The sequence below is a fragment of the Quercus robur genome, chromosome 2 (assembly GCF_932294415.1).
Source record: "Quercus robur chromosome 2, dhQueRobu3.1, whole genome shotgun sequence".
Taxonomy (NCBI): Eukaryota; Viridiplantae; Streptophyta; class Magnoliopsida; order Fagales; family Fagaceae; genus Quercus; species Quercus robur.
Genome location: NC_065535.1, coordinates 77601151 through 77614695, shown reverse-complemented (window position 1 = coordinate 77614695; position 13545 = coordinate 77601151). Strand labels below are relative to the sequence as shown.

Sequence of the window (13545 nt, the reverse complement as noted above, 5' to 3'; positions counted from 1 at the left end):
CGACGAGCCGGTGTTGGTGTGCGATCTCGGTGGTGCTTCAGGTGGCGCAAGCTCGCCGATGCTGGTGTGCGATCTCTCTTCCTTGCTGTTTCTCTCTCTCTTCTGTTTTCCTGGGGCGGAATTGATTTGAAGGTAAAATACAAATGGAAATGGTTTTACAGGGTCAGAGGGCATATTTTACGGTCAACGGAAATGATTTTCCGTTTGACCCAATTTTCCTTACGCACCCAAACACCCTCAAGGGTGTAAAACGTTTTCCTGATTTCCTTTATCACCGAAACAAATGCAGCCTAAGTAGCCACGTGGTTGAATCTTAAGAAGGAAACCTAAGAAAAAGTATCTAAGATACTATACCTAAGTTTTGTTCATTTGTAAATTGTAGTGATTAGTGGATTTAGCAATCATAACAGATTCTCCAAAAAAAAAAAAAAATCCATAACAAAACCGTAGTACATGGATTAAAAAAAAAATGCATTGAAGAAAACTTACCTACCTTTTTATTGAAATAAAGCAAGGTTTGCACATAAGTTTTTTTTGTAGTCACGCTCCAAGAAGGAAGTCTGTGTTGAGACTGTATATCAAAATGAAGTGAATACTTCACCCTTTTTTTTTCCCACTGCACAGATATTTTATACAAACAAGCGAACTGAAGTTTTTGTTTGTGAGAACAGTAGCTGGCTGTCAAAAATCCTATTTAAATTAGGAATAGGAATAGGGTACACGTAACAAATTATTTGGAAGGGGTTTTGTTTGTAATACGTTCACCTATTTGGGGAGGGAAGTTTGTGAGATGTGGGGTGGTAGTTTTTTTATTTTTTCGGGAAGGAAGTTTGTATCTGTCTAGGATATAGAAGGAAGTTATAGAGAGATTTATCGGATATTTTTTTCTTTCTATTATTATTGTTTAATTACATTTTTTTATCTCAATTTTTATTTTTAAGGAATAAGGACTATTTAATTAGATTAGAGGTATTTTAAACAATTTATGAAGTGATAATTAACTTTGTAAATCCTCTGAAAGTCTGAATACATAGAGAATAGATATAAAGATGATGATAAGTAAGATAGACATGGAGACCAGAGAGGAAAAAAAAAGGGTAAGATGGTGAGGTTGAAATCAATCTTGTGTAAGTCTAAAGGCATTCAAGTGTACTCGTTCACCATGGGTAAAATTTGTCACCCATCACTGGTCTAAACTGTTGATCAATTTTAACATTTTTCAAAGAAGAAACATCAATGGGAGTGCAGACCATAAACATCACCAGAGGCCTTGAGGGAATATAATATCCGAGCCCAATGGAATTTAGGGCCCTTAAGAAGGTATAAATGGAGGCATTAGCCACTTCCTTATAATAATAACAAAAACTCTTCGCGCAGGTATGTTACATAATATAACCCAATTATGAATTTGACTGATCTGCGACTTCTCGGCACCAGTCATGCCGATCATCTTTCTGTACTGTGCTAAGCCCGTAACACCATTGAAGGACACTAGAGAGGATAGACTTTACACAATGCCAATATATAGTTTGACTCCTACATGCATTTTTGCATCCTTCATAAAATCACTGACTACTTGTTTATTTTTCTCTTTCACATTTAATGAGCCAACTTCCTCATGTTCACTGCTTTCTTTCACGGGTTTGGTTAATGTGTGCTCTTAAAGCATACATTAATTATCCATTTTAGAAAACATTTTATAGGAAATTGAAAAAGTTATTAAAAAAATCAATCACTTTTTAACATCCATGACATCTTTTGTTGCAATCTTGCAAAATTTATGGTAAGCCTCTTGCAAGTCAGCATTAATAGAGAGTTTCCCATCATAAGGGTTCTCCTCAACAATTTTAGGCTCACTTACTTCAACAGTAGCAGTGAAAGTCATGAAATTTCCTTCTTGATCACTTTCAGACTCGTGATCAGAAACTTCATCATCACTAAGGGTAACAGTCATAGTTTTTCTCTTAGATCTCAAGTAAGTAGGACATTCAAAACACTGACAATCAAAATACTGTTGACCTAAAGAATTGTTAGAGGATTGAACAACCTTATCTTTTGATTTTTCAAAATTTTTATTTTCGGTTGTTTCATTCTTCTTCACATTCTTAGAGTGAGCATTGTTTCGATTTCTTGCCCTTCTATTATTGTTTCTCAAAAAGTTTTAAAGTTCTTGGCAAGTTAAGCTATTTCTATAGAAGAGATTTCATCATTAAATCCACTATCATCTACATCTTCAACAAATTTTAAGGCCATGGATTTGGATTTGTTGGTTTTGGATAGATCAAGACTCATAGGATCAAAGAGATCCTACAAGTTCATTAATAAGGATGGTGTCCACATCCTTACTTTCTGTTATAGCAGTGACTTTGGGTCTAAAATCCTCAGTTAAGGGTCTAAAATCCTCAGTTAAGGATCTAAGAATCTTCCTAACCACTTTAGGTTGATCATATACTTCACTCAAATAAAAAGCAGAGTTCACTATGTCATTCAGTTTGACATAAAACTCATCAAAAGTCTCATCATCAGACATCTTGATGCTTTCAAACCTAAAGGTCAACAGCTACAATTTATTGATCTTTATTGCCTTAGTGCCTTCATGCACAGTTTGCAAAATATTCCAGGCAGTATGATCAACCTCTACATTAGAGATCCTTTTAAATTCTTCCATAGCAACAATATTGAATATAGCATTCATAGCCTTGCTATTAAAGCTTGCTTCTTCTTTTTGTACAATGTTCCATTCACTGACAGGATTGGTTGGTCTCTCCCAACCATTCTCAACAGAGAGCCATACTCTCTCATCTAGGGATTTCAAAAAGGCTTTCATCTTAACCTTCCAGTAAGCATTGTTATTCCCATCAAAATGAGGAGAGATCAAAAAAGAGTGACCGTGTTCCATGACAGCAGGAGTCAATGATCAACTCAAGGTAAACTACCTAAACAAGAGCTAACCCACTTTGATACCACTTGTTTGTTTGTTTAGACCCCTTAAAACAGATTGTTTAACTTAATATATTAGCCAAATGATTATTTAGGTTAATTATGAGATTTAGGTTAAACAATGACATATCATATCATGCATAACAACGGAAAATAAAGAATACAACAATATAATGACTTAGGAAAACCAATGAAACCAACAGTTTCAAGGTAAAAATCTGGAGAGGATTTAACCTAGCTATCCTCAAGGTAAAACAAATCCACTATAGAGAATTGAAATTTTTACAATCAGATTTAACCCTAAATCTGTTGCTACCTCTAGTAGTAACTTACCTCGAGTGATTACTTAGGTTAATTATGAGATTTAGGTTAAACAATGACAGATCGTATCATGCACAACAGCGGAAAATAAAGAACATAACAATATGATAACCCAGGAAAACTAATGAAACCAATAATTTCAAGGTAAAAATCTGGAAAGGATTTAACCTAACTATCCTCAAGATAAAAAAAATCCACTATAGAGAATTGAAATTTTTATAATCAAATTTAACCCTAAATCTATTGCTACCTCTAGTAGTAACTTACTAACACAACCATGTATAAGCTCCAAATCCACAGACTCCTCTCTTGGATTTGCACCACACAAGTACCCACACTTGTGAATTTGAGATCCCACTCAAAGGTTTCAGATCACGGCTTGTTAATCTTTACAGCAACTAGATTCCACCAGTACGTGATTGTAGATCTTGTTCCAATAGATGCTTGTAGAGTTAGAAGGTACAGAACCTCTCAAATCTCACAAGAGTAACTCACAAGTCTTCCCAGAGTCTTCAAAACGTAGCTAGGGTTTTCCTTTTATACATAAGAGTGTTGGATTGAAACCCTAAACGTTTTCGCAAGCTTGAGCCTGTTTAAAATTCTGCAAAAATTCTTTCTCTACGATTTTTGTTTGATCAAGCTTCATCATTCGATCAGTCAAGCTTCACAAAAAAATAATCATTTTTCTTGCAGCTTGTACATTCTTGAGTCTTGACTTGTACAACTTTGAGCAATGTCTAACACCTATCCTAGACATGTTTTTGTTCTCGGTTTGCCAACACATACAAGTTGAAATTCTAAACATTTAATCCTATATCTTTAGAACCTAATAAAGAAAATCAAAATTATTTTCAAGGCACCCAACTTTCCAAAGCCATTACTTTTGAACTGAAAGACTGATTGATGAAAACTTGGTACCGTTGCAAATATAATTTCATAAAATTTGCATTGGGCGCTAAAAGTGCACAAAAACAGAGGTTCAGAAAGCCAACAAAGAGGTGCCAAAATTCAAGCGAAAAATAGGAAACTACTAGAAAAATGGTTGGAAAAAAGGAATGGATTTTGGAATGGCTTTATCACAATTCTGCGCATTAGTTTAATGGACTGGTGCATGAGCGTTGCACTCCAATGCATTTTCCTTCAATAGTTACCCCCTTATTTTATCCAATAACATAAAAAATTGATCCTTGGAGCACTTCTCCGTTTAGTATTTTACACAAGAAACTTCATAAGAATCTTGCCCACAAAGTAACCATTCAACATACCCTTGGTAACTTGGCATGGTCCAAATGATGGAGTTGTGCTCATTGGAAGGTGGATACAAAGTATAAATGAGTTTTATGATGGTAAGAGAAATCCACACATGGTAGGTGAATGTTGTTAAGTGTAAAGGTGGACCAGATTATGCATGTTCAGGTACCACACCCTTCATGTAGGTGGGCCAAACTTAAGCATATGCATTAATTAATTAATTAGGCAATGAAAGCATTCTAAATGTCCCTTAATTTCCACATGAATTCGCAGTGTCCATGTTTGTTTGTTAATACGCGCGCACAACCCCGTTGGTGTGCGAATGTTGTGTACCAAAAAAGATTGCTTCTGGTGAGTACTATGCACTGCACACGAACAACAGACTTTAATTTACTAGTGCGAGTTCGCACATCACAACAGAGATTTCTATTGCCTTTTCATGACCAGCAGTTATTAAAACTCTTTTTCAAAGGTGTTCTACCGAGTTTGCGATTGTGAGTAGATAAGAGGGATGCACATACCTATGTGTGATCAATCTTAATGTTTTGGCCAACCATCCTTGGACATTAGACCACATTGTCCTGAATTTTGAGTACATCGTGGCACACTTGTATCAATCTTTATGCATGAAATATGAACACTTACCAATTTGGGAAATGTGCCCCCAAATTGGGTCAAGTGTTCATATTTATGTCGTAGTGTACAACACTATAAAGGATAGTCTAAATGCGGTACCATTATTGTTACATTAAGTAATTTGTTTCGTAACTTACCAAGTGGAAAATACACAGTTTCGAAAAGAAAAAACAAAAAAACAAAAAAATTTGCATCAAAAGATATAAGTTGACCCAAACCCGACCTATTTATATCCTGTTTAAATGACTTATCTTTTACCTACACCCAACTTGACCCGACTTGTTTGCCACATCTAGAAACAGGGTGGGAACTGGGATAAAGTCAGATCATGGGTGCTCATTCCCATCCCATGTTGTTTATCAAGTTTAAGAAACTCGTGCGGGATGTAAGTAGTGTAAGTCGAGGTAGGGTGGGTTGGGAATATGTCATTTCTATTTAACTCGTGTCGAGATTGTATTCTTTATCAATTCTGGAGTGTATAGACCGTGGTCCGAATTGTGAGGACCACAATGCAAATGTGACCCATTTAAGCTATGGTCTTGCCCCAAGTTATAACTCATAAGTCATACCCCAAATGGGAATTTGACTGATCTTACAAAGTTGTCATGGTCTGCAATTTCACGGCACCAGTCATGCCAAGCACCATGCCAACGTGCTTGCTGTGCTTTGCCTTAAGCCCGTGACAACAGGCAATCACACTAGACAGAATGCCTAAGAAAGTTGACTCCCTACATAGCTACATTCATAATCGAATGTTAGATAGTGACATGTGTTTCAGAGTAGGCCTTGCTTTCATTTTCTTGTGAGAATTAGATGTTTGCAAACTTCATAAAGTCATTGATCTAGTGCTTCTTGTTTTTTCACTTTCAAATTTATTGAGCCATCTCTCTCATATAACTACTTTCCTTCAAATGTCAACTACTTCCAAACTTTCTAATACACTTTCTTGGCTGCCAACCATATATCATAATACTTGTTGCATATGCATGTACAGCTTCTCTAGATGCAATTTAAATGACCTTTTCTTAGCCAATAAAAAAAAATAAAAAATAAACAATCGGTGCTGCGTAGTTTCCATCACTGTCTTTACAACCCAACCAACTCCTTATTAATGTGCTAATATTGTATCATTATAAAGTTAAATGGCTATTATTTTATTGTCTCTGCCTTAGTTGTGAGCCTTGCACAATAAAAAATTTCTAATATGAAAGATCTCATATTCATGTCTACCAGTATTTTGACTGAACAAAAGCTAAAAAAGATCGTCCACTGACTTGGTTAGGTGTATGGCAAACGTATATCCTAAACATCGCAAAATAAACAATGATTATGGCCTTTTCTGATTACAGCTTTGTATTTCTTTAAACACCATTATGTGGCTTTCCTTTCCTTTCACATTTGGTTTGTCAGTTTCCAGAAAATCTGCAGATTATATTAGGAGAAATGCTAGGAATAAAATAATTCACAATCTTTTTTCATAATTGGTTAGGATAGCAAGTTTTAATTTGAGCAACATCACATAATTTTACCCTTGGAACCGCTTTTAGTATCTACCAATTGCAACTAGCTGCGTATGTCAACAATTGTGAACGTTTTGTATGACTAAATTTATTGGTATTGAAAAACTATTTTTATCTAATATTAACAAAAAATATAAGTGCTTGTGAGGTGTGAGGGGCAAGGGCTGGAGTTCAAGTTCCCAAAAGGGAGTTTCACACACACACATATACACTTAGAACTTAGATTAAGTTAAGAGTAAAATTTCTGTCATGTATCAAAAAAATATTAACAAAAAATTCCATCAGCACATAACTTATTGATCATAATAACTAGTATTATATAAAGACAATCCAGCAGCAAGATTTTTTTTTTATTTTTTATTTTTTTTTATATTCTTTTCCACCCTCAAATGGCTTTCAAAAGTTTCAATGCCACAACCAAAACTTAAATGCGACATTGATACAATCCGTTAGGTGATGCCATAACCTCATTAATTTACAACAAAACTGTTTTTAAAGCATTAATGAAAGGCAACTGTATTTGACAAGAAGCTTTTTTAATTGCTTTGAATTATTTTTGCACACTACATCATTGTCCTCAATACCTCTTAGGGCTTGCTTCCCATTATTATGATTTGATTTAGATGGCAAACTGTCATGTAGCCTATAACCTATTGTGATTTTCTTGGCTCAAGGTCCTTTTGGATTTGAAGATCAAAAAGATAGATGAGGCAGGTAAAGGAAAATATTTACGTATTTGGCACTTATTATTTGTATCATTTATGTGTTACTTAGTGCTTCCACCTTATGTAAATGGCACTACAAGATTATTTTAACTCAATCATTTCACATAATTTGAGTTCCTGAAAAGTATGCGCCACTCCATGTGAATACTTGAATAAAATAGCTTCCAGCAACTTCTAAGAATCCTTAGCTCCCTTTAAATTGAAGTCTTCAATTTTTGTCCTCTTTCAAGTCCTGCAGCATCAGAATATCCCAAGTTATTTTCTTTGAATTTTTTGACATTGAAAATTCATTTCCCAATATTGTAATAGTAGCTTCAATTTCAGAAGAAATACTTGAGGTTGACAATAAAATATCTTGGAATTTAATTGAGTAATAAATTGCCAAATTTACGGTCTCTTTGGGGGGGTTGAAGATAGAATGTTATAATGTCTCTCAAATTGTTGTGTAGCTTCCAAAAGAAACGGTCTTACAGTTGAAACTTCGAAAGCAACTACTCTATAAGCAATTCTTTACCACAAACACAACGTCGTTGCTGAAGTCTAAGCAGGATTTGACCATGTCACTATTTTTTTGGTCCGTCGCCGACATTGACCCTTTCATTTTTTTTTTCTTCACCTAATGTACATATTGCTTTTTTCTAATTTTCTATTATTGAATATTTCACCTTTTTTATTCTTCTCTAAGATTGTTAATTGACAAGTTCTTAATGTTTATATATAATGAATTACAAAAAGTTGGCCCAACAATCCTCACCAACAGTAAAATAATAAGGCCGAACAACACTATTTATATTATATAACAAGGAAATAGTTTTTTAACTGAAGGAGCAAGATTTTCTTGCTTGTTGCTTCAAAAAAGATTTTTCATGCTGGGCGAATGTTCTCTTTCTCCACTTTTTCATTTTACAGATTGGACTTTTTGATTATGTCACCGTCCAAATGCTGTGCAATGGTTGCAATTATGCCTCAAAAGCAACTTTACTACATCATTGAATAGAGCAACTACAGCTCACATATCATGCCGTAGATCAACGCCTGGAATGTGGTACCACATTTTTGAAAAGAGGGAAATTTTTAGATACAATTCCTTTATGCATTGAACCTAAGTTCTCTGGTTAAATCCAATCATATGGTTGTATTAATCAATGCAATACAAAGTACATTATCTTTCTGGAGGAAAATTCAATTCAATTTTGTGACTCTCAATTGCAGGGAAAAGAAAGAAGAAAGAAAGAAGAAGAGAAGAACAACACAAACAAGAGGAATTGCAAATGCAACATTTTAATGTAGCATCTTTTTAATTTATATGGAAAATGGAAAAAGTATACAAAGTTACGAACCCCCTTCGCCTTTCTGAAAACGAAATTTAGTATACAGCTATTACAAGTTACAACATTCTTGAGGTTGAGGAAACCTGCTTAGAACATAGTATTATATATTATTCAGTGTCTACTACTACAATTCTCTCATTACCCTCAAATCAAACATACCAAAATTCCACTGTACAACAAGCAACTCACAAAGAAAAAGTTTAAAAGAAAAGAAAAAAAATAAAAAAGAAATGGACACAAAAATGTGAAAGAGTACCTAGTGAATGGCACTGAAAACTAGTAGCAACATATGGGGCAGCGTATAAGCCCATTTTCATTACAATCAGGGCAACGTTGGAATCCATACTCAACCTCCTCACCTCTTTCTTCTTCTTCTTCTTCATCAGCTTCATAGTAAATTTTGCAACTTCCTGAACATGTCTCACAAGGCACAAACCTTATATCCCCACAGGCCTGACAAGATACACCAACACCAACACCATCATCCACTCTTTCACAACACTCAACCAACTTCTCTAATTGTCCATCCTCATTCAATCTCCTGATTTCTTCAGCTCCACCAATGTACTTTTTCCCAATAAACACCCTAGGCAAGCCTCCCCCATTAAACCCGTCTACCAATAGCTCTCTCAGCTCCTCCTTGAACCCTGAATGCATCGAAACGTCCCGCTCATCCAGTCGGACACCAAGGCCTTTTAAGATCACCCTCACATGGCAACAATCCTCATATGTCTTCCGTACCCCTCTTAGGCTTGTGAAGTAAAGCACAATCTTGTCCTCCCCACATTTATAATCGATAACACAACCTTTTACCTCCTTTTCATCATTGAAATCCAATGACAAATCATTGTCTGCTTCTGAAACCACTTCTTGTTGTTCTTCTTCTTCTTGTTGTTTGTCATCGTCCAATGGACTAATACGAAAAGGGTTATCAGGTGGAAGCTCTTGGAATGACTTTCTGAATGTAGAAATGGCTTCTGAATCAAAGTCTGATAAGATAGCCTTTGAATTGAAATCATCATCTTCCAATTGAAGCCACATAGGCTTAGGATTTGGCGAGGCCGTGCCATTTTCTTGAAATCTAGTTTTCGGGTATTCAAAAGCAGAATCTTGTCGAGCTGGGTGCGGATTGCGAACAACATCAAAAGAAAAGCTCCTAAGATGACAGGGGGACCTTAGAGGACTAACATCTTCGAGTCCTTCCATCAATTCCCACGTATTGATTATCTCTGGCTCTCCGGGAGGCGTTCTAATTGGCGTTTTCGGAACCACTTTGGGGATCTTCTCTTCGATCATAGTGGACCACGTCTTAGCCTCAATTAGGCCTATTGTGAAATCGTTACTCTTCTTCTTCTTCCTCACGTTTCCATCAACATTATTACCAATACATTCAGTGCCATTACCATGATTTAGATGATCAATATCATCACCAAAATCCATGATCTTGTTATTGAAATGGTTGATTTGGTTGAGGGAACCCAATGTAGAAGAGGTGAGAGCCACAACATGGTAGCTTTCACCTTGGTTCTGTGGTGGGTGATGAACTTGCATAGAGTAGCTTCTAGGGACAGGGGAATAAGGACTCTGGCAATGCCTGCATCGCTTTTGCTTCGAGCTTGCACAACCCATTTGGCCAAATAGATAAAAACAACCAAGAATGAATTGAAAACAAAGCAAACGCCAAAACTTTGTGAATATTATAACCGGAAATTGGGAATTAGATTACAAGGAAAAGTCCTGTCTGAATAAAAACTATATGGGTTTGGTTTGGTTTAGGTGGAAATTCGACAAACAAAGCACAACCCGGATTTGGAAAATGAAAAAAAAGAGAGAATTTTTACAATGGGTTTTGAATCAAAATCTTACCTTGCCATTGTTCTTCAAATATAACGGAGAAACCAATCCATTAAAAACGCGGAAGCTGAGGGAAAAAAAAATACACATTTTGAAAGCAGATTCCGAAACTGTCAAAGAGACCCAGTTTCGAAATTTGGCTTTAAATGAACTTTCAACTAGTGGATCTTCAATGAAGGCAACAAAAAATAAAATGTATAATTTGAAGAAGAAGAAGAAGAAGACAAAGGTGAAGAAGAAATGGGTTTTGGAGATCTTGGAGTTTTCAAAATAATATCTCACACCCGTGAAAATGATTACCAAAGAAATGCGAATTCGAAAGCCGTCCGTGAAATGAGAGTTCGAGAAAGAGGAAAGAAAATAGGAGTGTGAAATGAAAGTTGTAAAATGAATTCTTTCTAAAAGTCAAAAGAATGAGGTTGAATAAGAGGAAGTAGAAGAAAGAAAAAGAGGGACCAATTCAGAAAGCTAATAACCCACCGATCCCACCTGTCCCACACGCTCTCTTTTCTTCGAGAGACAAACACTTTTTATTTTTTGAAAGGAGAAACACTTTTTTTGTAATGGTAGAGAGTGAGAATCGAAATTCTAGTGGTGACTAATGTATTTATATGTATAAAGTACCCAAGAGGGAAAAATAAAAAAAGATTGAAGCTTCGTGTTGGTTGGCTTGTATTATCTTTTGCACAAATTGAGAAACATATATATAGCGGGTAAGGTTCCTCAAAAAAAAAAAAAAAAAAAAAAAAAAAAAAAAAAAAAAAAATATAGCGGGTAATTTTTAGGTATTTCCAGAATATAAAGAATGGTACTATTTCTCCTCACATTCATAATAGGGTTTACTCATTAAATTTATGGTAGAATCCACCATGAATGTGAGAGGAGGGAGTACCAGTTATCCATACTTGGAAATATCTTCTCTTACATTCATAATAGGGTCTACTTATTAAATTTATGATGGGGTCTACCATGAATTTGAGAGAAAAAAACACTATTTATCCATACTCCGAAAATACTTAAGAATTTTTCCTTCCACAAAGACATAGAGTAACACAAACTGTATCAATATATTTATCTATTAGTATTTTATTTTATTTTCTAAATATATCTAAGTATTATCTTTTGCACAAATTGAGAAACAGATATACTTCCAATGTATCATTATATTTATCTATTATTTTTTTAGTGATAAAAGGCCCAGAAAGGGATATTGAGTTATGGATCGTATTCGAGGATATTAAGTTGTTCGATGACAAGAAGACATTAACAAGGACATACAAATTAGTGGGCTGTGAAAGAAGTCTAGTTGTAAAGGGTTGGGAGTGTAGTCCAAGGAGAGACACCTCCTCGGCTAAGCAGTGTAGAGGTCAAAGACCCGACCTTTCATCAAGGACAACGTACCAAACGGTCATACTGATAAGGATAAGCATTAAAAGGGAATAAGACAAAGGCAAACTTAGAAATATTTAGGAGAAAACTGCTACCACCGCATTGAATGTTCTGCAGCTAACTCTCTGGCCATATTAATATGGAGGTGATACCTAAACAGTAATGTTCAGCCTTACAGCTACCCGCAAGGATTTCAGGAAGGTGCTGATGGGATAAGTATCAAAACCAACAACTTGATTTACACATGGAGGGTTAAGATGAAGGGAAGGAGGGGAATATAAAGAAGAAAAACCCCATTACAAGAGGATCATCTGAGGATGGGTAGAAAAAACACTGTAGTGACGAGAGTTGTAATTGTGTTTAAGTTCAACAGAAATATATATGAATCACTCTCCTCGAACTTTACTGAGGAAGATTTTCCTTGCATAAACCCGTTTATTTTCATTTCTTAGCAATCTTTAACCTATTATGATTGTAATCCAACTCATTAAAATCTAGTTTTCAGCCAACTCTCTACAAATTCATTGTATTGGGCTTTTTGGGTCTTGATCCTTTTACTTTTGGGGCTTGGGAACCAAATTGTGCCCTTACCATTTTAATTTGAGAAGATATAATTATTTTAATTTGAGATGGCTCAAAATGCTACAAACAGTTAAAAATCAACGGATATAATTTTGGATAAATTACATTTTCAATCATAGTTTATACTTGGATTCAAATTAAATTATGCATTTTTAAGAGTTTTGAATTAAAACTCTTTTTCTTAAAAAAAAAAAAAAAAAAACTACGTTTCAAAAAAAAACTACGTTTCAATTACATTTTTAAAAGTTTTCAATCAAATCATAAATATATTTTGCATGGAGTTGTTAATAAAAACATCACCGTATATGAGTTTATGGTTTAAATTGAAATGTTTTTGTAAGTACAAGACTTAATTTAAACCTTTTAAATGTGCGATTTAATTTAAAACTATCAAGAAACTACAGTATAAGATTTAAAATATAATTTGTCCAATAATTTATATAGTTTCAAAATTTACTCTTTAGGTTTTTTATTTTTATTTATGTCAAAGGACCAGTACATGATAGATGCTAGTATTTGGGTAACCCAATGGTAATTACCTATAGTCAAGTGACCCATTGTTACGTGCCTCTATAGTATCCCTATAGTAAGTTGTTATTAATTCTAATTTAAATTCACAACTTAAATTATTTTCTTTAAGAATTTTTGCCCACTCATAACAACTTGCCGGCTTAAGATTTCTTGTAAAAATGTTATGGACGTAACATTTCTCTAAATTATTAGGTTAGTTTTTGAATAAATTTTATCTACTTACTTTAGATAAAGAATGGGTTTCTTTTGAATTTGAATTTTATGTCTATCTTGTAAAGTCATCTATATAAGGTTTGATGTAAAAATAAATAAAACAAGCTGAAAAATATTATTATTGAGTGAAATTTCACTTTGGAGGTCTAGACTTCCTTAAGTTAGTCTATTTATCAAATTTAGAGCTCTTGGATCTCTCGAAGCTACCAACAAAAAGTTAGGTGATATTGGTTTCATAACCAAGTTATGACA

At 34.6% G+C, this 13545-nt stretch overlaps 1 protein-coding gene across 1 annotated transcript; it reads right to left on the bottom strand.

The window, feature by feature from the left end:
- Positions 1-8658: 8658 nt before the first annotated feature.
- LOC126715126 (uncharacterized protein At5g39865) lies at positions 8659-11122 on the bottom strand. Its single transcript, XM_050415569.1, has one exon. The coding sequence runs from the start codon at positions 10351-10353 to the stop codon at positions 9001-9003; it is 1353 nt and encodes a 450-aa protein (XP_050271526.1). The 5' UTR covers positions 10354-11122; the 3' UTR covers positions 8659-9000.
- Between the last annotated feature and the right edge of the window lie 2423 nt (positions 11123-13545).